At 33.8% G+C, this 25,478-nt stretch overlaps 1 protein-coding gene across 1 annotated transcript in view; it reads right to left on the bottom strand.

Annotated features, from left to right (window-relative positions):
- Nucleotides 1–14,874, bottom strand: part of LOC149580136 (Polynucleotidyl transferase, ribonuclease H-like superfamily protein) — a 62,306-nt gene extending 47,432 nt beyond the window's left edge. The window contains exon 1 of the mRNA XM_089789697.1: nucleotides 14,320–14,874. Within this exon, the coding sequence (XP_089645823.1) occupies nucleotides 14,320–14,657 (338 nt within the window). The 5' untranslated portion in view covers nucleotides 14,658–14,874. The remainder of the gene's footprint in view (nucleotides 1–14,319) is intronic.
- Between the last annotated feature and the right edge of the window lie 10,604 nt (nucleotides 14,875–25,478).

The following is a 25,478-nucleotide window of genomic DNA, read 5'->3' as shown; positions in this document are numbered from 1 at the left end:
AATACACCCACATTTTTCTATTGAAATCATCAACAAACAACAGAAAATACCTGGACCCAAGAACAGAAGGAGTGGCCATAGGGCCGTAGATATCGGCATGAACAAGCTGAAGTACCTGAGAAGCTCACCATGAATCGCTACTGGTGAAAGGTGTGCAATGTTGCTTCCCAGCCTGGCATGCATCACAAACTCCAAGCTGTTGAGTATGTATCTCTGGCAATCCAAGAACAAGCTCATCCCGAGCAAGCTGTGAGAGATAATACACATTTAAGTGCCCATATCGCTGATGCCCTGTTAACTGAATACCGCCGAGCAGTCATAGCTAAGTCCCGAGAATCACCAAAATCAGTAAATCTGAAAAGACCATGATCCTCAAGACCCACTGCAATAGTAGACTGAGTTGCCCAATCAGTAATGGTGCACTGATGTGAACTGAAAGTGACATCCAAGTGTGGAGAATGTCACAACAGCTGACTAACTGAGAGCAGATTTAGTTCCATCCTTGGAACGTAGTACACATCGAGGAAAATGAGATTCCTCCTAGCAAACTGAATCTGAATGTTGCCTTTGTCGACAACTGTGTACTCTTCTCTGCCACCAAAAATAACAGTCTAAATAAGGCTAGTAATCAGTAAACCAGTCTCTATGGTGAGTGAAATGACGAGAGGCACCTGAATCAATGTACCAAGCAGACGACTTCACATGATCTGCAGGCCTTTTAGCCATGAAGGCATAAAAGGCAGACTTCGTCTGCTTAGTGTGCTCTGCGTTGTTTGCTTTGGGTTGCGAACCTAATTGCTTAGATTGTGCAACTAAGCATTTCTGACATTCAACCTTCATGTGTCCAAACTTGTGGCAGTAGTTGCATTGAATGTTCTTCTTTCGGGAACCATCTGATGCTGGAGTAGAAGACTTCTACTGAGATGGCTGTTGAAACTTGCCTTTATATTTCTGAAAAGATTTAGCAGCAAAGGCTTGCTCTGTGGAGATGGAGCTCGAGTTGCTACCAAACTGTTGTTTCCATCGATCTTGCTGAAGAAGAAGTGTGCAAAGATCAATGAACTTCAAAGCAACATGAGAAGACGTGATGTTGAGAGTCTCGATAAAATGCTCATAGGACTTTGGTAAACTACGAAGAGTGATAACCACAATATCCTATTCCTCCATCTTGCGACCGATGGCAAGCAACTGATCACGGATTTCCTGAATCCTATTCAAGTGTGCCTAGAGCGAGGTTCGTTCATCCATGACAATAGAAAATAGTGTGTTCTTCAAAAAGAAAGCTCTGCTTTTGTCAGAATTCTCATGAAGACCTTTGAGATGTGTCCCGATCTTGGCAATTGTCTTGCCGGATGGAATATGAGAAAGTTGATCATCAGCCATGGATAATTTGAGAAACATCACCGCCTCTCGAATATTCAGATCCCATGTATCTTGATCAGGACCAGGAGTAGTCAAACACTTCAGAACACCCAGAACAAGTTGATCGGTGTTCCGATATTCAAAAATTGTGATGATTCGGTGCTTCCAAGTGCCATAATTTCGAGTTATGCTCAAGAAAAATGTTTGTCAGAGATGCCATGGCACGTTTTTAAATGAAAAAATGTGAAAATATGTGAAGGTACGTTCTTCGAGGCAAAAAACATAAGACCCAAAAAATTGGAGAGTGACCCATAAGAGAGCTCAAAAAACCCAAAAGAAATATGTTGTCATTTTTTGGATCTGCTAGTTCAAAAATTGAGGCACAAAAATTGAGCCACCCAGAAAAATCTGACAACCCAAGTGAGCTTTCATAAAACCCACCAAAAATCTAAAATCAAAATTATTTTTTGAGCTCAAATTTTAGGGTTTCAAGCAAAACCCTAGTCGATGGCCATTATGGTTAAAATTGTAGAGATAAAGTTGTTTCCTAATAAAAAAAGGTCAAGTTTTCTTCACGAATGGATGTGCATGGACAAATGTGGCTAAAGAGAGCTGAACAGACACCAAAGAATGGTGTAGCAGGCGTGCATATGGAGAGACGAATGGAGAAAACCATCTGCAAAAAAAAAAAAGCACATTTTGGCTCAAAAAATGTTATTCAAACAAAGACACGATTAATGGTGATGTCTGGTCATGAGTAGAGAAGCCATGATCAGCAAAAAATCGCACTTTGTAGCGAAACTAAGCTCCCCAACCAGCTAAAAATGTGAGCAGTAGCAGATGCGTTTTGTAGAAGTTGTGTTTTTTAGTCCAGAATGCTGTTCGAAAAAACCCTTGTTGGTTGTATAGAAAGACGATTTTTTCACTGCGATTAGCTATGAATTTCTCATAAAAATGGAAACCCTAGACGAGTTATTTGAGAAAATCTCATAAATAAATTCGAAAAATTTGAACAAATAGTTTCAAAAGAAACCATAATTTTTTTCAAAAAAAATTGAAGTATTGGCTCTGATACCATATTACAAAGTAATTGGTAAAATACTTGCTTGTTATTAACAGAGACCAAAAGGTCATTATATACAAAAGAATAAAATGATGTTTCCTTAGGAAACGATCGTAAAAAATAGAAACATTCTATTCTAACTAAGAATGTTAAAAAAGCTACAACTAACTAGATATTTACAATAGATTACCATTAACTGTTAAAAATATAACCATGATAAACCTACAGGTCTAATAGTACAGACCGTACTTTCTCTTAATAATAATATATCTCTAATGATTGGCATTATATATATATTTCTCCTAGAGGTGTCGGCGATTTCTAGATGATGCATTTGTTTGGTGCTTAAACTAACACTTAGTTAGTCATTACTAATCTGTGTCTCCTAGATTGCCGACTTAGGAATAATATGGTTAGTGCCAAGTTAGGAAGGGTGCCTTTAGAAAGGATATATAATTAGGTTGTAAATGCAGTTTAGAAGACACATAGTTACAGCAGTTTGCTCTTCTAAGTATTTTATATCTAGTGATTTATACCTGAGATTCTCCCACACGATAAAAGCTACAATATTCAGTTTTGGATCTGCATTATAATAAGCAATAACTTCATCCATATTCAGAATACTTAAAAGATCTAACTTAGCATATAAGACTGGATTGAAAGTCCGATTAAGAGATAAGGATTTAGCAGAAACTTTACATGGTATCAGAGCCAAGTTATCAAACCTATGGCTCTGCAAAATTTAGTTATCAAACTTTATATATTTAGTAATTTCTCCTATCTTCAATGGCATACACAATCAGCCCCGAGGACAGGTTTGATGGGAAAAAACACTTTGAAGCCTGGAAATTCAGAATCTTGATGATTCTTGAAGAGAACAATGTAAAATAATTCGTTGATGGAGCATCCAAACAACCCCCAGTTGAACCTCACAAATCCATATGGAGCAAAGGAAATAGAAAAGCTATTCAAATCATCTTGGATGGAGTTAAAAATGATATCGTACCTATGCTTACAAAACATCAAACTACCTTTGATATGATGAATGCATATGAAGTAAACAACGCAACTAGGGTTCTTGCACTAAAAAGGCAACTGAATCACATTCAGGTAAAGAAAGGAGAATCAATAAATTCTTATTTCCTAAGAGTTGCCGGCATTAGAGATGAACTATCAAGCATAGGAACCATCATTAATGACACAGAATTAACACTTATGGCTATAGATGGATTGCCAGATTCATGGGAGACATTTGCACAAGGAATAAGTGCCAGAGATCAGCTTCCGGACTTTAACAGACTCAAGAATGATTGTCTTCAAAAGGAATCCAGAAAGTTAAAGAAAGGAGGGAAACCAAAAGTAAAAAATAAAGAACTTCACGTTCTTAATGCAAACTCCTATAAGGGCAAGAAGAAGCATTTCAAGAAGAAAAAGGGAAATCAAAAAAATGGAAAGCACAAAAAAGATCTAACTAAAATAAAGTGTTTCAAATGTGGGAAATTTAAACACTTAGATCTAATTGTCTTGAAAATTCCAAACAATAGGCAAATTGTACAAATGTTATTAGAGAAGAAGATACTTATGATCCTAAAAACCGTGTTTTGTATTCTTCCCTATCAAATGAAATTTCAAATAAAGCATGGGTAATTGATAGTGGATCTTTTAGACATATAACGGGATACAAAGAAACTCTAGATTCTTTATCAGAGAAGGTTAACAGTGAAGTTACCGTTGGTGATAACTCAGCACACTCTGTTGAAAGAATTGAAAATTGTACTTTGAAACTAAAATCAGGAAATACTCTTCTTAAAGGTGTACTCTATGTACCAGGGACTAAAAGAAACCTAATCTCAATTACAGCACTTGAAGATGATGGACACAATGCTGCATTCGTGGATGGAAAAGTATTAACTTGGGCTAAGAAGTCTTCCATCAAGAAAGCAAAGTTAATTGGTCAAAGAAAGGGATATTTGTATGAAATTATGAATTGAATACAGAATCTAATCGATCCATTCAAGCCTTAGTTCACGAAGTTGAAGATTCAAATGAAATATGGCACAAAAGATTAGGGCATCTAGATTTTAAAACTTTATCAACTATGGAAAAGATGGTTGCTAGATTACCCAAAGTAAATAAAGACCACCCTAGTATTTGCAAAGGATGTGCTCTGGGTAAAAGCACCAGAAGTCCTTTTCATGATAGTACTAGGAAAACAAATAATGTACTAGAATTAATTCATTCAGAGTTATGTGGACCTATGTTTGTTCCTTCTCTTGGAGGATTCTGGTATTATATCTTGTTCATAGATGACTTATCTAAGAAAACATGGATTTACTTTTTAAAATGCTATGAATCAGAAGAAATCCTACAAAGATTTAAAGAATTCAAAGCATTAACTAAAATTCTTTTAGGACATAAAATTAAAACCCTTAGAATAGATAACGGAGGAGAATATACCTCAGACTTGTTTAAAAAGTTTTGTAAAGAATCTGGGATTAAAAGGGAGTACACTGCTCCTTATAACCCAAAAAAAAAAGGGTAGTAGAAAGAAAGAATAGGACAATTATAGAAGCTACTAGGACTATGATTTTTGACCAAAATCTAGAATACTATCTTTGGGCAGAAGCCTCTTGTACTACAGTATATATTCAAAACAAAAGCTCTCACTCCTATCTTAAAGATAAAACCCCTGAAGAAGTATTTACTAAAGTAAAACCCAATATAAGTCATCTTAGAATTTTTGGATGTCCTATATATATCCATGTTCCAAAAGAAAAGAAAACCAAGTTAGAACCCTCTGGGAGGAAAGGTATTTTTGTAGGGTATAATGGAACTTCTAAAGCATATAGGATTTTCATACCTGGACAGAAAACTATTGAACTTAGCAGAGATGTAATCTTTGAAGAAGATCTTGCATTCAAAAGAGTGATAAGTTTTGATAAACCTTCTCCTTTATCTAGTTCTGAAAGAAATAGTGAATCTAGATCCCAAAGGGAAAACTTAGAAGAGATCGAAGATGAAATTCAAAATATGAACCTTGAAGAAAATTCAAAGAAAAGGCCACTTTGGGCCATAAAAACAGTTGAAGTAGCTCAAGACTTTGTTGCACCTTCAGGAATAATCAGAGAAAGTAAAAGACCTAAAAGATTATCTGGTTATACAGCAAACATGAGTGATTTATCCAAAACAAAGCCAACCAATCCTTCTGATGCTATTAAACATTTAGCCTGGAAAGAAGCTATGACAAAAGAATACTAATCTATTATGAAAAATGATGTTTGGGAAATTGTTCCAAGACTTAAAGGAAAATCTGTTGTTTCTTCCAAGTGGATATTTAAAATAAAGCATGCTGTTGATGGTAGTATTGAAAAGTATAAAGCCAGATTTGTAGCCAGAAGATTTTCTTAGAAAGAAGGAATTGATTATGAAGAAACCTTTGCTCCTATAGCCAGATATGCCTCCGTAAGAGCAGTCTTAGCAATTGTCACATCAAAGGGATGGAAGGTACATCAGATGGATGTAAAAAAAACATTCCTAAATGGAAAGATTTCAGAAGAAGTATATCTGAAGCAACCTGAAGGATTTGAAACTCATAATCGTAACGCTTTTGTTTGCAGGCTCAAGAAAGCTCTCTATGGGCTTAAACAGGCTCTCAAGGCCTGGTATGAAAGAGTTGATAAGTATCTCACCAACTTAGGATTCTCCAAAAATGAAGTTGATCCAAATTTATATTATTAAAGAGATAAAGATGATATTGTAATTCTGATACTGTATGTTGATTATCTACTAATTATAGGTGATGATCATCTCATAGATCAGTGCAAGAAAGATCTAACTAGAGAATTTGAGATGAAAGATTTAGGACTCCTTCATTACTTCCTAGGACTAGAAGTACAACAAAATTCTAATAGTATCATACTAAATCAAGGGAAGTATACATCGGATATTTTAAAGAGATTTGAAATGTGGAATTGCAAACCTATGTCTTCTCCTATGGAAACTAATCTACATAAACTTAAGGAAGTAGCTGTAGAATCATCATCCATAGATTCTACTCTCTATAGACAAATGATTGGGTCTCTTATGTACTTAGTAAATACAAGACCAGATATTTGCTATGCAATTAATGCCTTAAGTCAATTTATGTGTGAACCGGAGGAGATTCACCTAGTCGCAATTAAACACATTATGAGATACTTACAAGGCACTCTTAATTTTGGACTCAAATATGAGAAATTTGCTTTAGATTTGCATGGATTCACCAATTTAGATTGGATTGGAAATGTTAAAGACAAGAAAGCACTTCAAGATGTTGTTTCAGTTTAGAATCAGCTATGATATCTTGGATATGCAGAAAGCAGTCTTCGGTAACTCAAAGCTCCACAGAAGATGAATACATTGCAGCAGCAATGGCCTCTCGTGAAGCAATCTGGCTGAGAAAGTTACTTGTTGGATTATTTGGGCAAGTCATGAATCCTATGATTATTCATTGTGATAATCAGAGTTCCATCAAGCTCTCAGTGAATCTAGTTTTCCATAACAGATCCAAGCATATTGAAATTCCTTACCATTATGTAAGAGATATGGTAGACAGGAATTCTGTAAAATTGGAATACATTTGCACTGCAGATCAGACAACAGACATACTCACCAAACCTCTATCTAGAGTGAAGATAGAACATTTCAGGAGGAGACTTGGTATGGTTGAGTTGTAATCCATTTGTACTCTTTTGATTATTAATAAAATAATTTATTTATTTTTGTCAGGCTATTGACTGTTATGGACTTCACCATGTGTAATCATTATTCAAGAGGTGACGATCTCTGAAATAATGCACACTTGTATAAAAGGCATTATGAGAGATGACGATCTCTTAGATAATGTACTAAACAGTAGATTTTACTATAAGATCTAGATGAGTTTTAGATCATATTGTGATGTTGACATTGCTATGTTCATGGGTCACAAATTGGATAAATGAAGAATCTTAGTATTCTCCAGGTTTATCCTTTATTCTAGTAGATCTTAAACTCAGGATCTCATTGTGATATAGAAATACCAATTTCTATGAGTCACAACCTGTGTCTTCTCACTAGTAGCAATGATTTGTCATATCACAGGTTTAGTAATATGACTTTGTATCATGTGTTCTATGATACCACATAATAAGAAGAGACAGACATATATAGAGTATTAATTCTTGCTTAACCATCTATATTGGTGTTGCTAGATATAATATCTCTCTGTAGGATTATTAGGTTAAGAGGGAGTGTTAAGAATATAACCATGATAAACCTACAGGTCTGACAGTATAGACCGTACTTTCTCTTAATAATAATATATCTCTAATGATTGGCATTATATATATATATATATATATATATATATATATATATATTTCTCCTAGAGGTGCCGGCGATTTCTAGATGATGCATTTGTTTGGTGCTTGACAAAACTAACACTTAGTTAGTTAGTCATTACTAATCTGTGTCTCCTAGATCGTCGACTTATGAATAATATGGTTAGTGCCAAGTTAAGAAGGGTGATGTCCCTTGAGGGACATACCCTTTAAAAAGGATATATAATTAGGTTGTAAATGTAGTTTAGAAGACACAGTTACAGCAGTTTGTTCTTCTAAGTATTTTATATCTAGTGATTTATACCTAAGATTCTCCCTCACGATAAAAGGTGCAAGATTCAGTTTTGGATCTGCATTATAATAAGCAATAACTTCATCCATAATCAGAATACTTAAAAGATCTAACTCGACATATAAGACTGGATTGAAAGTCTGATTAAGAGATAAGGATTTAGCAGAAACTTTACATTAACTTATAATAGACGATTATCTATTATCGTAATAATAATCTTATATTAAAGTTATATTTATAAATGAATTGCACCTTCAACTTGGGTTGGAATTGTTATGTTAGGGCAACAATCCAGAAGATCCCAAGAAGGAACATTACAATTCATAGTACATACAACACCATGGCCCTAAACCAACTCTCCTATCCACCATGCAATTCGTAAATTAGGAATTTCTCTCCCATCCATCATGCTCTGCCTCCCTACCTCCCTCCCTCCCTCCCTTCCTCTCTGGGCCATGGACCAAACTCTAGCAACCACTAGAGGAAAAAAGACCCTATGCTATGTAGTCTCTGGCCTCTGGCTACTTAATTGTTTTGAGTTGCAATATGGCAAGCTTTTGTTACAATGTTTAGAGTAGTGTGATAATCATAGCTTTGTATGCGTTTTTATGGAGCATGAAATCCAATTTCTATTACATACCAAATGCCTTGCAATTCAACTTTACAACTGTTAACATTGTATGTCGTGCTTTCTTATCCTACCACCCATAACCTCACGCAAGTTTACCAAGATTATAAAACAAGGACAAAATGAGAACTTGTTGACATGCACTAATTTTGATACTAAGCATACACTTATCTACATGCATATGTAATACATTTATTTAGTATAGGGATCTTTCTAATCTGCAATAAATATCATTTCAAAAATTCAACCAAGCAAAAGAATACAGATCAAATAAATAACCATCAAAGAGAGGTCCTTACAATAGTATCAGATGTTTTTTTTGTTAATAAATAGTGATATTCAAGACAGACAGTTATACAAGTATGAGTATTAGCACTCTTAGAAGTGGACGACAAAGAAGAGAGCAAAGTGCTAAAATCCCACAAAATGCCTCATCTTAGAAAATGTAGCATATAAGTACCCAGAGAATTTAACTGAAAGATACCCCTCAGTCATGGCAACTACACTAAAAGTCACTCAAAACTACAACATCCCATAAGGTATGCTAGGAGTCTCTACTAGTGAGCACTCACAACTCTCCCTCATGGTGACTATGCAAATGTGCTACTGGTGTTCTCTACCTCGTGGCAATTGTTTAGAAGGCCACTAAAACCAAGTACCTCAAATGTTGGAATTATCTACTGCTGAGCTATTAGTGTTCTCTACCTCGTGGCAATTATGCCAATAGTACTACATATTGGAGGGAAGTGGACACTAAAAGGAGGGGTGTATCAATGTCTAAGCAATTTGAATTGTTTTAGAACAAGGTTTTGAACTTTACACTTCAGTATAATGCAGGTTTACTGTGATGTCCCCTTCCAGTTGACATCTCTCAGTAATTAAGATTAACCTATTATGTGACCCTCATAGGCTAATATAGTGATTAGAGGGTTTTATTGGGGATTGGCACTTTATGATGGGGCATAATTTCATATTATAATATTATAATAAAGTGCAAATATAAGAATATCTTTTATCCCAACTTGGGGAGAAAAGTAAGTGAGCTCCCACAAGGAAAGAATAAATTAACATGAGAGGTTCTTTTCTATCATCCGATTATTGTCATTTGAATTTGAGGAGTTTTGTGAAGCCAAAGGTTTCTGCATATTATCTACTTTATCTTTGAGAACGAAAACTCCCATAGAATTAGCATAACTGAGGTGTTGAGATATCCTCCGAAGGGTTGCAAATTGGAAGGGATTCTTCAATCCTTTCATTTGTGCTTAAATTGGAGAATACATTTATTGCTGGCTGCTACAGTGCCATGAACAGTAACGTGAACAATACCCGCGCTACAATACTTGGCTTGAATATGATTGCAATTTCATCTCCTTCATTGGGTGATTTGTACATCAGGTTCTACATTCAATTTGCATCATTTAAATTGGTCATTTGGCATTGTAAAGGTGGCTGTCATAAGGTAGTTGTAGAGGCACATTTTATATCAGATTTATAATGTCATTTGTACTCAGATTTTAGAAGTTGCAAAGCCAAGAGCTTTGGAATATTATGTTAAGCATTGAACTAGAAAATATCTCACTAAAGGAGTGATAAGTTGGAGGTTCACATATTTGATGTAATGTGCATATTTATATCTTTCATGATTGACATAATAGTACGCATGCCAAGTGTTTGACAAAATACCAATTGGCTGTAAGCGCACATTTTTCATTTAGAATTCATATACATGCATTTGAAAAGTCAAAAGAGAATTGCATATGCATTTAGTTCTTTGCTTAGATATAGTAGTAATCAATTACAGGCTTTTAGATTCCCTTTGATATCATTTCAAGCAAGCATAATCAGACTGAAACTCAGAAACGGCAAGCATACAGATTTTATTGGAAGTGTTTGACAATATTCTTTAGCTATAAATCAGCAAGTTAAGGTCCGAATTGTCAAGGGATACTACATTTACAAATATGTATATACTATATGCATTTTCATTAGTTTTGCTTGGTTGACATATGTGTCATAATAATAAATATTGATATCACAATATTGAAGAGACATCCACACAATACAATGCGACAAACCATCATGAACATTTAAAAGATATTTTCTTAACTATCATGTGATGACTAACCGATGCAAGAGCATCGAGCTTCGATTTTGATGGAGTTATGCTTTTCATGGTTAGGGATGTGTTGGAGACATATTGGGGAACCTTTCCTCATGATTGCATAGAGATTGGAGTTATCATGTTGAAATTAGAGTCATTTTACCTTGCTGCTGGAGTTGTATTTTCTAGTTTTTGGTGCTTGTTGTGGGCCGTGTATCTAATTATGCGCAATGATTCAGAGGCTGCAAATTTCAGGTATTAAAGAGGGCCTAGAGTACTATCTATGGTTAAGAGGACAAGTCTTAATTCATTATGAGTTGGGAAATATGGCAATCCTCCTAGAGTATCGATTTCTGTCAGTTTTCGCGACAAGTTTCTGTGTGTGACATTTAGGATGGATGCGCACTTATCCTTAGTGAATCAGCCTTTGCGCATTTAAGCGGTTGTAGAGGACCTAAATTACTACCTTCGACTCAAAGCACAAGTTCTAATTCAATCGGAGCTAAGAGATATCACGATTTTGCTAGGGTATCAATTTTCGGCTAATTTCCGCAAGAAACGTGTGGAGTTTTCGTCTTGGGCAATTTCATATGATGAAATGGGATCTTGTTAAGAGAGGCACATGTTATTGGGTCATGTGTGGACCTCAATGTAACTTGGCATTTAGTTTTGATCATGTTTGTTATAGTTTTGGTTTACTCTTCCAAAGTGGACCTATATTGTAATTAAATGCTTGACTAACCGACTTGTGGCTTAGCTGGCTATATAAGAAGCTTGTGTTGGTGTAGGAATCATTAGTGTGGATGATGATGGGCTGATGGGATAAGTGTGGATCATTGGAGGATGATTGTGGAACATGCTTTGGAGGATTCTATATGATAGTAGAGGATTAGCTGAGATAGCGAATTTGGAGAGAGCTAGTGGTCGCAGTTTAGAAACAATAAGGCTGCTTGGTGGCTTGCGAGCACAAGTTGAGATCTTGGAGGCTTATACCAGATTGTTGTTGTGTTACAGATTTGGGCTAGCTAGGATTTGAGTTGGATCTTGAGGGATCTTGCTGAACTATTGTAATTAGTTTGTATTTGGCCATAACCGAGAAGGCCTTACAGCCCGACACATTGACTATAATCAATTGTTTTTATGAATAAAGTATTGTTAATTGGTATCAAACCTTGTGTTATTGTTTATATTCCATTGTGTGGTTATTTGTTGGGGGTTAGGACATCTCCTTTGGGGATTCTCCTTCCTTGCACTGCATCACTGACAATGGTTGATATAAGTTTATGCAGGATAAATCAAATCTGAACAATGCATGACAGACAAATGCATATGAAAGTTAAGCACATAAACTCATATTACAAGATTGTCCTAAGTGGAAAATCCTACAGGTAAAAAACTACTCAAAATGCCTCACTGGCTTATATCTAATATATTTTACAATGTCTTACTGCCTGCAATGTCCCATTGACAAACAAAATGTCCCACCGGTTTTTAGTCCCTCACTGGCTATACAATTCTGATCATTTTTCTTACATAAAGAGATCCGAAAATCTGATTGTCATTTAGACTCTACAAATATATACTACACATCATTAAACACAATACATATCTTTGTATTTAACAATGCATAGCATACAACCATAGACCCTATGTCAATCAGGGAATTTTTCCTTCTGACCACACAAATACTGAAAAATATAATCAATCAACTCTACAATATCTCTTCTCTGTCTCTTTTTTAAAAACAATCTGCTTTTGTTGTATATATAAGCATCTTTGATAGACATATTACTTACAAACTGAATCCAACTGAATACAAACTAATTCCAAAACTGATTGTCAATATGCATCATATCATGTCTTGATATAGACATCGAATAATGTGTCCTTTGACAATATATTTTAGCCACTTTATACGAGTTAATCATTTTATATATTCTGATCAATAAAACTTTCTTCTTAAACAAATATCATATCACAGAATAAATCAAAAATCAACTTTAACTGAATATCCCTTTTGAAATGAACCAAAGTCAAGTTTCCATATCACATACATATTTATCTCTATCATCATAACCAACTTATGCATCATGAAGGTGTTCGAACTGTATATTGTAATGCTCTATTTTAAACACATATACATGACATCATGATGCGTCCTCAGTCAAGAACGATGATACATACATGAAATGAGATGCACTTTGAACAGTGATACTATAACATACATACAAACACATTTAAACTGAATCGATAACCCTTGACTAGGGTTTAACAGCCCAACATTGAATGTGCTTGAAATACTCAAATTGTACAAGTGAATTATCGACATTAAACAAGTGCACGAAAGAATGGTTGTGCTTCGAATGTGAAGCTGTAATTAACAATATTGAATGCATGACTTATGAACACATGATAGTCATGTTGTTGCAACGACACCACGATACAATACACACTATAATCTTGGAACCAACTCAACAAGGATTTTAGCAAGTCATGACAGAAACATTAACAAGATGATACATGATACAAACTTAACAGAAAGAAGACTACCTTATGTTTGTTAAGAGAAAAAATCGACATCTCACGAATAAGATGCAGAGCATTAAAAACCAACTTTCGAATTCATGGGTAAGTAACTCAAACACATGCATCATAGAGATGATAAAAAACTTTAAACATAGATTAGCAAAAACTAAAGAGGGAACCAAAACACCTATACAGAGGATGCCATGCTAGTCTCCTTTTGCCAAAAATCAACAATCTCTCTACCACAAAACTGCTCCAACTTCCACCATACTAGAATAGCTTGACTAAGGATCATAATGTAACTGTTCAACACCATGCCCTACACGGGCAGGGATGCCCTAGCTTGACAGAACTAGGGTATCAACGATTACATTGTGTATGATAGAACAAGAACATAAAACTGAAAGGCACCAACGTGGTGCTAACACAAACAACTTTTTGCTTGTCACGTTAAGGTTGGTAAATGCCACTAGGTGTGGCATTCTTACACATTATTTTCACATCTTTTAAGCCAAATTTAAAACTTTGCAGAGTGAAGGATGGCTAGGGGGGCCGACCAAAACGGCTTTCCATAGCAAAACAATCATAAACCCTATTCTCATTACCATCAAGATCAAGTTGCAACATTTGTGAAATTGTGGTAAATAATCAAACTGATGTGAACTAAACCTTATAATTAAACTGCAAACCATGTAGTCAAACTGATAACCATCTAATCAAACTGACAATTTGTTAACATTGTAATGCAGCTTAACCACATATCCAGATTATTGTGTTTAACATCAACGACAATTAAAAATAAAGAAAGTAGTAACACTACCCTTTCTCCTATATCGTCGCAACTATGTTTCTAGGCCTCCTAGGGTATGTTAGCTCTCTCTATGACCGAGTTACAGACCCTTTCTTGTTCGCAGAATGCAGGTTGTTCTTCTAACTAATTTACCACCTAAAGCAAGAAACAGAGAGAAGAAAAACAACAAAACTTACGGAAACGCAATAATCTTGGAATCACCCGACCACTTGAACGGGCATACAGTAAAATGCAGCAGCTGAAACCTCTCAGCACTGTCCTTTGCCTTGTAATAAGCGCACTCGTAGTTGTCAAACTCTAATATTCTGCGCCAAGGGGCGGCATGTGAACCCGTGCATTGCACAGAAACGGAAACAAGATCTGCATCATGAACTTGGTCTTTCAGCTGTTCAACTGCAGGCCCTAGATTAGACCTAGTAACCTGCTTCACTCCCCATTTTTTAGTTGTGCACAGGCCTCTTTTCTGCAGAAAACCAGGACATACTAATCGCCAAGGTTGCATTGAAAATGTCATGAAATTTTTAGAGTTACGGTTGGGGATTTCTGAGGTAAAATACGAACAAACTCCGGCAACCTTTCATAAATCTGTGAAGTGGAATAGAACGGATAGATTTGTCTTAATGAGGAAAAACCAAAAGGTACCCCAACCAGAGGGTACTCATATAAATTGTTACCACCTGGTGAATATCAACGTATTCTTTGATAATTGTAAACTTAAGACGCAAAGTTATAGAGCTAGCGCGCTTAACTACTCTCCAATGGTTAAATACTATACGTATATTTAAAATAAAATATCTTTTTGTCAAATATTTTAATAGAATGTATGACAAATTTAATATAATATATTATGCAAAGATGAGTATTGTATAACAACTTATTGATAGATAGATAGATAGATGATTTTTAGCATCCACGAGGCTAAGAATAGCCCATGGGACAGCCTTCCGACTAAACCAGCTTTAGTAATTCAATTCTTTTTTTGTGCAAGTTGATGATGAACCCCCCTAACTTGTCACTGTAATCCTCATTGAATAAGTTGTGCCAAGAGCTTCCAAATATAATATCCACAAATTTGAACCTAATGTCCTTGTATGCATCACATTCTAACATAAAGTGTTGGTTCGTTTCCACATTCCCAGAGTCGCAAAACATGCGAATTCTCTCTTCCCAAGACTCTTTTGGCCTCTTCCATCAACTGGTCTCACATCAAAGTTGATGAGAGTTGGTTTTGAGTTGTGCAGTGAGACTTTTAGCTCTCCAAGAAATGTTGGCCCCTATATATGTTGATCACATGTGGGGTTGAATTCCCTAATACAATAAGCTTTTTTCCTTCCAAGTCCATTACCCCAAATTTTCTTATAGAATTTCTCCATAAGAAAGAGCTTTATTTCTCTATTATTAGTGGGAAACATATTGAAATAGATATTCTATTTGCACATCCACTTGATGTTTTGTTGCATCCATTATTTTTAAATGTTTGTGCAATGTATCATTAAAGACCATTTTAGGCCATCTATTTTCACACATTTTTTTAGTTCATTTTAGGTAGCTAATGAGGTGAACCATAGCAATTGCCTCAATCAATAATACTAAAAAGAAAATGTAAATAATGTATTGATTTCCTTTTTCTTTTTTACTATGGTAGGTAGATTGACCATTACCATTCATGAATGAAGTGTATGAAAAGAAATTTGTTGATAATCGTTTTTAAAAAAATGTAAACATTATATAATTTTTTCTTTTCAAAATTTTCATACAACTTTTATAAGAGAAATAAATGTCAAATAGGTATTAAAAATCTAAAGTGCAAAAGACTAATAGTATTTTTCAAGATGAAAAATAGGAAATAAATGATTAAATAAAATCTAAATAAATAAAATATTATTTGATGGTAGTGGCATGTGTAGATGGAGATGTGTGAGCTAGGGACTACAATCATTATTCCCTTGGGTTAAGAAATTCTGAGATGATTTTGAAGGGCATTTGGTATCAAAGTGCATTGTGGGAGGGTATTTTGTTGTGTGGTGGCGAAGTGTGTGGGTTATTGTTCTTATAGTTCTCCATCTAGTGTCTCTAGCAAAGGGGTTAAGCTCTAGGGAGATTATTGTGTTTTATGAAATGTTGTTGAGATTTGATAAGGCTCATTTGTGCAAGGTAACAATATTAATTTTGTTTTAAAAAAAAATCATAGAGGGGTCTTTGAAGATCAGGGAAAGTTTCAAAGAGATAATGGTTGCCTTGGGAAGAGCCAGGTTGGACTACTTTTGGTGATTCAATCGGATTCAATTGTAGAAGATGTAAAGTACATGTAAAATTATACATTCATTTTCAAGTTCATGGGGATTCAATTCTCCCTCCCAATCTTGGAGTCGTGGTTTCATTGAACCTAAAATCCAATATGGAGCATAGAGGTGATGTTCACCACTAATAGCTATTTCAAAATAATTTTTACATTTTTGGCATATCAAAACAAGGCTTCTGAAGGTGACCACTACTTGCATAAACATGTGGGTTTGCTCTTCAAGTCCTTGCATGTTGGATTTACCCCTACTAAGAAGCTTTTGTATATGGTATTTGTTTGGATAAGACTCTCTTATCTCACCTCTAGGTTCTAGAGATATCATGTCTTACACGTGATAGGCTTATTGTTGGGAATAGATGACAAATAAAATGGTTGTTGGGTAAGTCAATAGGAACCTCACAATAGATGAAAAATAAAAAGCTGAATCATGTCTTAGTGTTTGTATTAAAATTTATTTGGATAATACTTTGCTAGATTCATTGAAAACTCATGTTGGTTCCACTTCATGGATGCAATAGATTGATTATGAAAAATTACCATTACAATGCAAAATATGTCATGAATATGGGCATGTGTAGAGAATTTATCCTTGTAGGGATCCCATCCAATGCAGTTCCATCCAATATGGATTCTTGCTTAATGCTTATGAAGGACTAGAGGAAGCTCTAATGTCCAAAGGGATGTTGATAAGGAAGCTTTTATTGTGGTAAAATTTCATCATAATGGTAGATAGTTAAAGAGGACACTCAAGGATAGGCATGTTAAGGGCTCTTTAATTACTCTAATTATTTGGAGGACTTTGATCAACATGTGATGAATCTAGAGGGTCTACACATAAGTGTTGATAACTTGGAGAAGACAAGATGGATTTTGGGGTAGCATAGTCAACATTGCTTCCAATTTGTGCTAAAGGGGTTAATTTTAATGTATTGATGCTCAAGTAAATATTGGAGAAATCACTCTTTTATGAGATCCATACAAGCTCTCTCTAGTGGATTTTTAGTAGGTAGTCTATTTTAATTATTATCTTTATTGATATATCCAAGTAAAATCCTTTTGTTCACCATATTTATGCTTCAATTAGATTTCCTAGAAATCTTAGACTATGGAGTCACATTAGGCACATAAGATCTTTAGTCATCATTTTTCTTTGGATTTTGGATTAGTATTTTAATTCTATAAATACTATATAGGAGAAAAGGGGGGAACTAAAATAAATCAACCCTCTTCTTTGATTTTGAAGGATGACACTCCCTTCTTACAATGGTTTGACATTAAGATAATGAATGGTTACTACACGTGGAGTAATAGGAGATGTAGTAAATATTATATATCTAAGAAATTGATTAGATGTAGTCACTACTTTTGTGTGTGGAAATAGGAGGAGTATTAGGTTTGAGATTTTATAGAGGAGGGCCTCTATTCATTGAACCATAAAGCTCATACCTTCAATTGTTATGACTATAAAGTTGGTTGAGCGAGACTTCTCTAAAGGACCTTATTAGAGGTTGGTGGAGGAATGGCATGTCAATGCATGGTAATATTATGTATATCTCTGTAAGGAAAATAGTGTGTTAGTCATCAATTCAAGAGGTTGAATAGGGAGTATTTGGGAATATTTTCATCATAAGTAAATGCCACATAACCAATTGGATTTCATCATTGAGAAAATGGGGAGTGTGGACCTATAGAGGAGTTATTAAGAAAGAAAGAAAGGCTATGGAATATATAGCTAAATGGGAGTTCTACAATGAGATTTTTGGGGAATAGAAATGTTTGATTGATTAGCTTTAGGAGAGAGACAAAAATATGGCTTTCTTGTTCAACTTTGTCAATACTTAAGACATGAGAATTTGATTTCTTCATTTACTTACTCTAATGGAGCTCAACCATCTTCCTTGCAATCTATCTCAAAGAAAGATATTTAATATTTTCCTTCTTATACCCTCACATGTTAGTTGGTGAAGAAATGTTGATTTTGAAATACATTTCATTTTTGCTCACTAGAGAAACAAACAATATAATTAATAGTTTGATTTATCTTGATCTCGATTACAAGGGATTTTTGTCTAGATAAAGAAAGGAAAAGCTCCTAACTAGATTGTTTCTTGAATTTATTATTTTAAGAGTTTAGGAGATTGTCATAGATGAGAAATTACTAAATTATTTGATTTATCTTGATATGAATTACAAGGGATTTTTGTCTAGATAAAGAAAGGAAAAGCTCCTAACTAGATTGTTTCTTGACTTTATTATTTTAAGAATTTTAGGAGATTTTCATACATGAGAAGTTACTGGATGTAGTGCAAAAATCACAAAGTAGAAATCAAATGCTAAAGACCACCATATTCTACATTTCTTTCAACTATTGCCAAAAAAGAGGGAGTTATTTTTTAAAATTTATTTCAACCAATTTCTATTTTTATTTTAGTTTGTAAGACCTCTAGGCTAATTGTTGAGAGGCTTTAGAGATGAGATGATGAACATATTTTTTAGAAACATGGTGGCTTTGTGTCAGAAGAGAAAATTTTGGATGGGTAAACCATTCCTACTAAGGTTGTACACTCCATGAAAACTTCCAAGGAAAAGTTAATGTTTATCAAAATTGATATGGTCAAATGTAATGGTTTAGGATATGTATTTCCTTAAGAAAATTCTTACTAGTGTTGCATTTGGTCATAATAGGGTTACTTGGGCTATGAGCTACTTTATTTCTTATTTAGTTATAATTAATAATGATTTTGTGTCTTTGTTTGTTTCTTTCAAAGGCCTTTGGAAGAAAGAACCCCTCTTGTCCTATTTACTAATCTTATTAGTTAGAGGATTAGAGTGTCTTTTCAATTACCACGTGTAACAAGGATGAATTTCTAGATGGAGTTAGAATAATAGCCTCCCCTCTCATTCCCACTTATAATTTATGGACGATACAACACTTCTGAGTGAGCCTGGAGTAAAAGAGTTATTTGACTTTAGATAAGTATCTTGTTTTCTCATGCCAAGAAATTAATGAAGGTAATTACTCCATATATTTTTTCAACATCCCCCTCCAATCCAAGCTAAGGTGGCTTAAACACCCATGTTCGAAATTGTAACTCTTCATTTGGTGTACTTCGACAATTCCCTCTAAGTCATTGGATCTTTTTATGGTTTTTCTTTGTTGGAAGAGTTTTGTATTGTTATTTGTTGTAATGACCCTCCTCAAATCTACTCTCAAAAAATGCTGATGAAAGCTCAAGGAATTTCATCAAACAATTCACATGCAAGGGACGTATGACTGATATAGTATTTCAACTAGCTTTAAATGACTCTTTTTTCAATTTGCATCAATGAGAATCTTGTGCTAGAAGACTCCAAATGGACTACACAATGGCCTAACATAAGTGTGCTACTATTTTTGACAATATTCAATGCATATATATGATCTAAGCATGAGAAATGAACACCTACAGCCAACTGGCATTTTTACAAACAATTGGTATGCAAACTAACTAGCTGATAAATAATGATATTGAATTGCTTAAATGACACCAGCAACTATTATCTTCTTAAATTGCAATAAAATTTATAATACAATGCTCATGAAACATGGCCAAGACTTTTGGCATTTACATGGATTACAAAATGATAATGCTGGTATAATGCACACTTACAACTGAAACTTATAACACCCTAAAAAGCAATACTAACAAAGGAACCTGGTTGTAGATGGTTGTAATAATTTCTTTCAATGTTGCCCCTTCTACTTGCTTTTTCAATTTTCTTTTTCGACTGCTTTTTTCGGATCTGCTTTTTGAACTGCTTTTACAAATTGCTTTTTTAGTCTGCTTTTTCGGTTCCACTTTTTCAGGCTGCTTTTTCGTATCTGTTTTTCAAACTGCTATCATGTTGAATCTCAAGACCATATCTTTCAATGGCATCAAGATTTCCAACTTGAAGGGATTTCATCCTTCAAACTATTGAGACATAATCTCTAGAAAAAATTTCAATTTCTTTGATATTTCCAAGCATGGTTAAAAGAAGCTCTTCCATTTCTTTTATAGTGTTCTCACAAGGGCTCCATCCTTCATTTTCTCAATGTGGGATAAAACATAACTCCCTTTATGTAACTTATGTCTCCAATGTGTTATAAAATAAAGGGGACTCTTTTAATTTAAATATTTCCCACAAACTATAGTCTATGCATTAATAAAGTCAAATATTTAAATTTAACTTTATAAAATAGCTTTATCAATGCATAACAAATCTTATCAGTGATAAACAAGTCTTCTTGTCAATTTTAAACAATTACCATCGACATACCGTTATCACTGGATGTCTGCCCATGCCCAAGATGACTTACTATTAATAGTAAGTATGCCCAAAGTTGCCTCAAAACCCCTCAAAAAGACCTGCAACTGAAACTATCTAGGCCAAATGGCCTCTAAGTCCCTTTAATGTCCTAGTTAGCCTACGAGATCGTGGGGAAATAGGCTAACGACAACATCATGCTATGAATGCTAAAAAGGGGACATTACATTTGTTGTCCAAGCTCTACATGTTCATAGTTCCATGATCAAAGCAACTTGTTAAAATTTCATCAAGGAATTAGATGTAACACCTCGCCAAGGGATCCAAAAGAACTAACCTAGAATTATACTACATTTGCCAAACATTTTTTTTAAAGATAACATATAACAACAATTATCAAGTAGCAGAGGCAATAACACACAATCATACATAAACGAACATAATAGATTACATTCCTTAAGGATCCCAAGACATTGAATCGCATTTAAATTTAATTAATACTAAGTCCAATAAATAACACATCCACATCAGAGAATAACTACAAATTCAATCCATTTAAATAATATACATTTGTTTTGAATGTCACTGGCATTAATTTGGAATGCACAATCATCCACTGTACATGTCACAGGGTATGAAAGAATGAAAGAATATACATTTATAAAATAGATTACATCATCCCTTTCGGATCCATGAAACAAAGTACAATACAATAAGTAAAATCATCCATCATATAGCTATAACCATCCATCATAATACACAAATATAGAATGAAAAAAAATGCAGAACAAGGAACTCCAGCCACGACATCAATGGATAGATCTCAATGGTAAAAGTAAAAAGTACTACCACCTGACCTCATGGTAACCCAAAAAGGTCCACTCCCACCGCACTGAGGAGATAGTCTCAAGTCCCACACAAGATAACAATCTCAAAAATTAAAAGTAATATCTATGTCAAGGAAAACCCTAAATCAAAGGTTCAAAGATAAAACAACATCTAAATCGAGAGGCAAATAAAGACACGTGAAGAATCTATTATGCAAGCGGGCAAGTGTCATTGCATGAGTCAAATTTAGAGTTACCCTAGTAGTTTAACTTGACCCCGGCCCCTTAGTGACTCTATACAACATTGGTATACTTTCATATAGACAAGGCATACTAACGATGCATGGTCACAACCAAGTGTCCTCTCTACTCCCATCCTAGTCTATACTAACACTCAAGGCATGGGTGAGGAAAGACAAGGACACTTATTAGGTTCATTTTACTCTCATTTAGTGTAGTGTTTTCACTTAATAAAATAACCTACAATGGGTTACCCAAGTATCCACTTTGGCCTCCAACCTCCATTGCAAGCCACTTCTCGACATTACATACAAATAACCTACCCTAAGCTCATAAAAGTACAAATCAAAGAATTATAATTTTCACCTCAGCCCTATATAAGTGGCTGGAAAGCATAAAAAGATGATTCAAAATAACACCTTAGTCCTTAATAAGCAACTAGAAAGCACCCTAAAATCACTAATTGAAGACTCAAAGGTTAAGTCAAACCATTCATCTTAGTTTCACACAAGAACATTGGAAAACAATAATGGACAATAGATCCAAACTCATCTTAAAGCATACTAGACACATTACCATGGTTGAGTTTGAAAGATCAATATCAAAGCATCATCATGATATCACAAAAACAAAACTCGCAAGCCTTTGGTAAATATCCTAGGACTGGTCATCACTCTAGTCAACCCAAACCCCAAAATGTAAGACAACATACAATTAACAGTGTAGTTTCATAGTTTTGTTTACAATAAGGTTTAAGTTTTCATTTCAATGTAAGTTTTCAAGTAGATAAGATCTTCATTTTTATCCTTACAACTTTAACTCATTTCTCATTTTAGAACAAATTGCACAATTACCCTTAACTCATGAAATTACAAGTATCACCATTAAATATCACAAGAAGACTCAAAAATAATTATTTATTAAATTATTAAAATAATAGTTATTGATAATAAAATAAAATAATCACAATTCTATTAATAATCAAATTATTAAATAATAATAACAATAAATATATTTAAGCATTATTAACTAATATTTATCATTAATTCAAATTTAATTAAATTCCATTAATTATCTTCAATAATAGTTATCATTGAATAATCTATATTGGTAAATTAATAATTAATAATTATTCAATAATAATAAAACTATTAATAAAGTTCTTTAATAATTAACATTTATAAACTAACATTTAATAAAATTTATTATTTAATACAAATTTTATTAATTTAATTTTAACTTAATAAAATTAAATTTAAACAAAAATAACTTTACTTTCTTTTTTTTAAAGCCTATGGGCTATTAGCTATCACAACAACTCTATTGTCCTAATAGCAAAGTATTGTCGTAGCAATACCTCTGTGGTCATAATAGCAGGTCTGTCGTGTGGCCCCTTAAAAGTTGTTGACAACACTTTCACTGTCCTGGTAGAGGGTGAAATGGGATGTGGGGGTGTGGTGGCCCCGCCCCCATTCCATTTTATATATATATATATATATATATATATATATATATATATATATATATATATATATATATATAATATACATTTACTTAAATAATAAACAAAACAACCCTCCCAGTAATTTTTTTTTTTAATATATATATATATATTCAAACAATCCTCTCATAGGGAAAATACAATAACTAATCGAATTTTAAATTCTAACAATTCAATTTCTTCCCAAAACTCTTTCTGATTAAATTATCAACTATTTAATTTATAGAACGAGGGTTTTCTAATTTCTTTTCAATCCCCATATACAGATAGAAATTCGATATTAATATCAGTAAATCACAATGAAAGATTCAATTCATAGATGACTTTTGGAAAATAGATTCAATAAACACAATGTAGATAGGAATATCGAATAACATAATTCATTATGCGAATAAAGCACAAGATTCTACCTAAATCTGATGCTAATACACAACCACCCGAAGGTTGTGAGAGAATTCTCTTTTTCTCTTAAAACCTTCTCTCTAAAAATCCCTTCTCCGAAAATCGCAGTCCCTACGAAATGAACTCTCAATCTCTGATATGGAGTTCTCTCCTAAATTTGGGGCACTGATTGTGCGATCCCGCAAGGGAACTTGTTGATTTCCTTTAACTCTTTATTTACTTTTTGAATATTCATGCATAGTTTTTACAATTTAAAATATCTTTAATAAATTAATTTCACTTTCTTTCTTTAATTAATTTTTGAAGCTTTTTTTTTTATAAAATATTTATTAACTTAAGTAATAATAATATTTAGCATTTATTTAAAAATGATCTCCTAAATATATTATTATTAAATTAAATAAATATTATTACGCTCTCAAATTAGAATTAGAATTTTCTCTTTAAATTTAAGCCTTTTTATTTAATTAATTTTCCAATTAATTAAATATTGAAATTATCTTAATAGTTTTCCATTAAATTAAATCATTAATTAATCTTTTAATTTGACTTAATTAACAAAAAAATCATCAAAGACCTACAAGATGAAATATAAAAGCCCGTCATAAAATATAACATACAAAATTATAATTACAAATTTATGTCCTATGACGAATTCAAAAGGGTAATCGTCTCAGAAACTTGTCCTAATTTCCTAGGACAATTAGTTTTAAGGTTAGGATTTGGACTCAAGAATTTATCTCCCCTCTCTTACCATTGAGATTTTGTGATGGGGTATACTCATCCTAGCAATTCAGAGAAGTCGATACTAGGTACCTACAATCTACATAAAATTCACACATGTACAAACACATATATTCTAAACTAAATAAGCAATGGCAGTAAGTGGTGCATCGTGTAGATCCCGACTAGCAAGTGACTACAACTCCCTTCCTTAACCACATCAAAAATGTCATGCATAAAGAAAACATACATACACACCATACACATGCAGTATGGGATAAGTACCCATAGAAAATATGTATAAATAATCCATATAACTAACATCATTAAATAATTGAAATCATTGTAAATAATCATCATCAAAGTATAATCATGCATACATGAAGTAACTAGTCCAACTGTTTATGAAAACAATGTCCAATAGTTTAGAAAACAATGTCACTAATCATCAAGCATAACATAAACTGGCCTAAAAGAGTTTAGCAATAATAACTGAATGTAAACTAGGGGTGGGCACTACATCCACCCCCCTAGACTTAGGCTTGCTCCTAGAAGCCTATAAACATCTCCCCAACTTAGTAAATATTATGACAAAAGAATATGTTTAGAATAAGGTTGAGTCCTTGTCATATTTTATTTGATAGTAAATCATGACTTCTCTATGATTTCCATGTCTTTTCTTTTATGGATCTCACTTGTTCTTTTGAGATATTATATGCAGGTCAGGGTCTTGGATTACACTTGCATCAGATGGCTTTCTAGTATCATGGTCTTAATTGAAGTTTTGGATGTAGATTAGTGATGGTAATCTCTATGACAATTTTCGGCTGGGCTCTGGGTCTTTTCTTTGGCACCAATTAATGAATTGTATGCATATGAGTTTTGGGCTCTTTGTAATTACTATATTCTCGTTCTAGGAATCTCTAAGACAAGATTCATTAGTGTTGATAGATACTCTCTCTTGATGCAATATTTCTTCTTCTACTTCCCTTTTTTGTATCAGGTAACGATCAAAGTTTTTCTTTTCTGGTTCTTTTCTCCAAGAGCTTTTTT

Source organism: Cupressus sempervirens, chromosome 1 (assembly GCF_028749045.1).
Source record: "Cupressus sempervirens isolate cs-2001-9-10 chromosome 1, ASM2874904v1, whole genome shotgun sequence".
NCBI classification, from domain to species: Eukaryota; Viridiplantae; Streptophyta; class Pinopsida; order Cupressales; family Cupressaceae; genus Cupressus; species Cupressus sempervirens.
The sequence above is the reverse complement of the archived record's forward strand: the minus strand, read 5'-3'. Positions and strand labels throughout refer to the sequence as shown.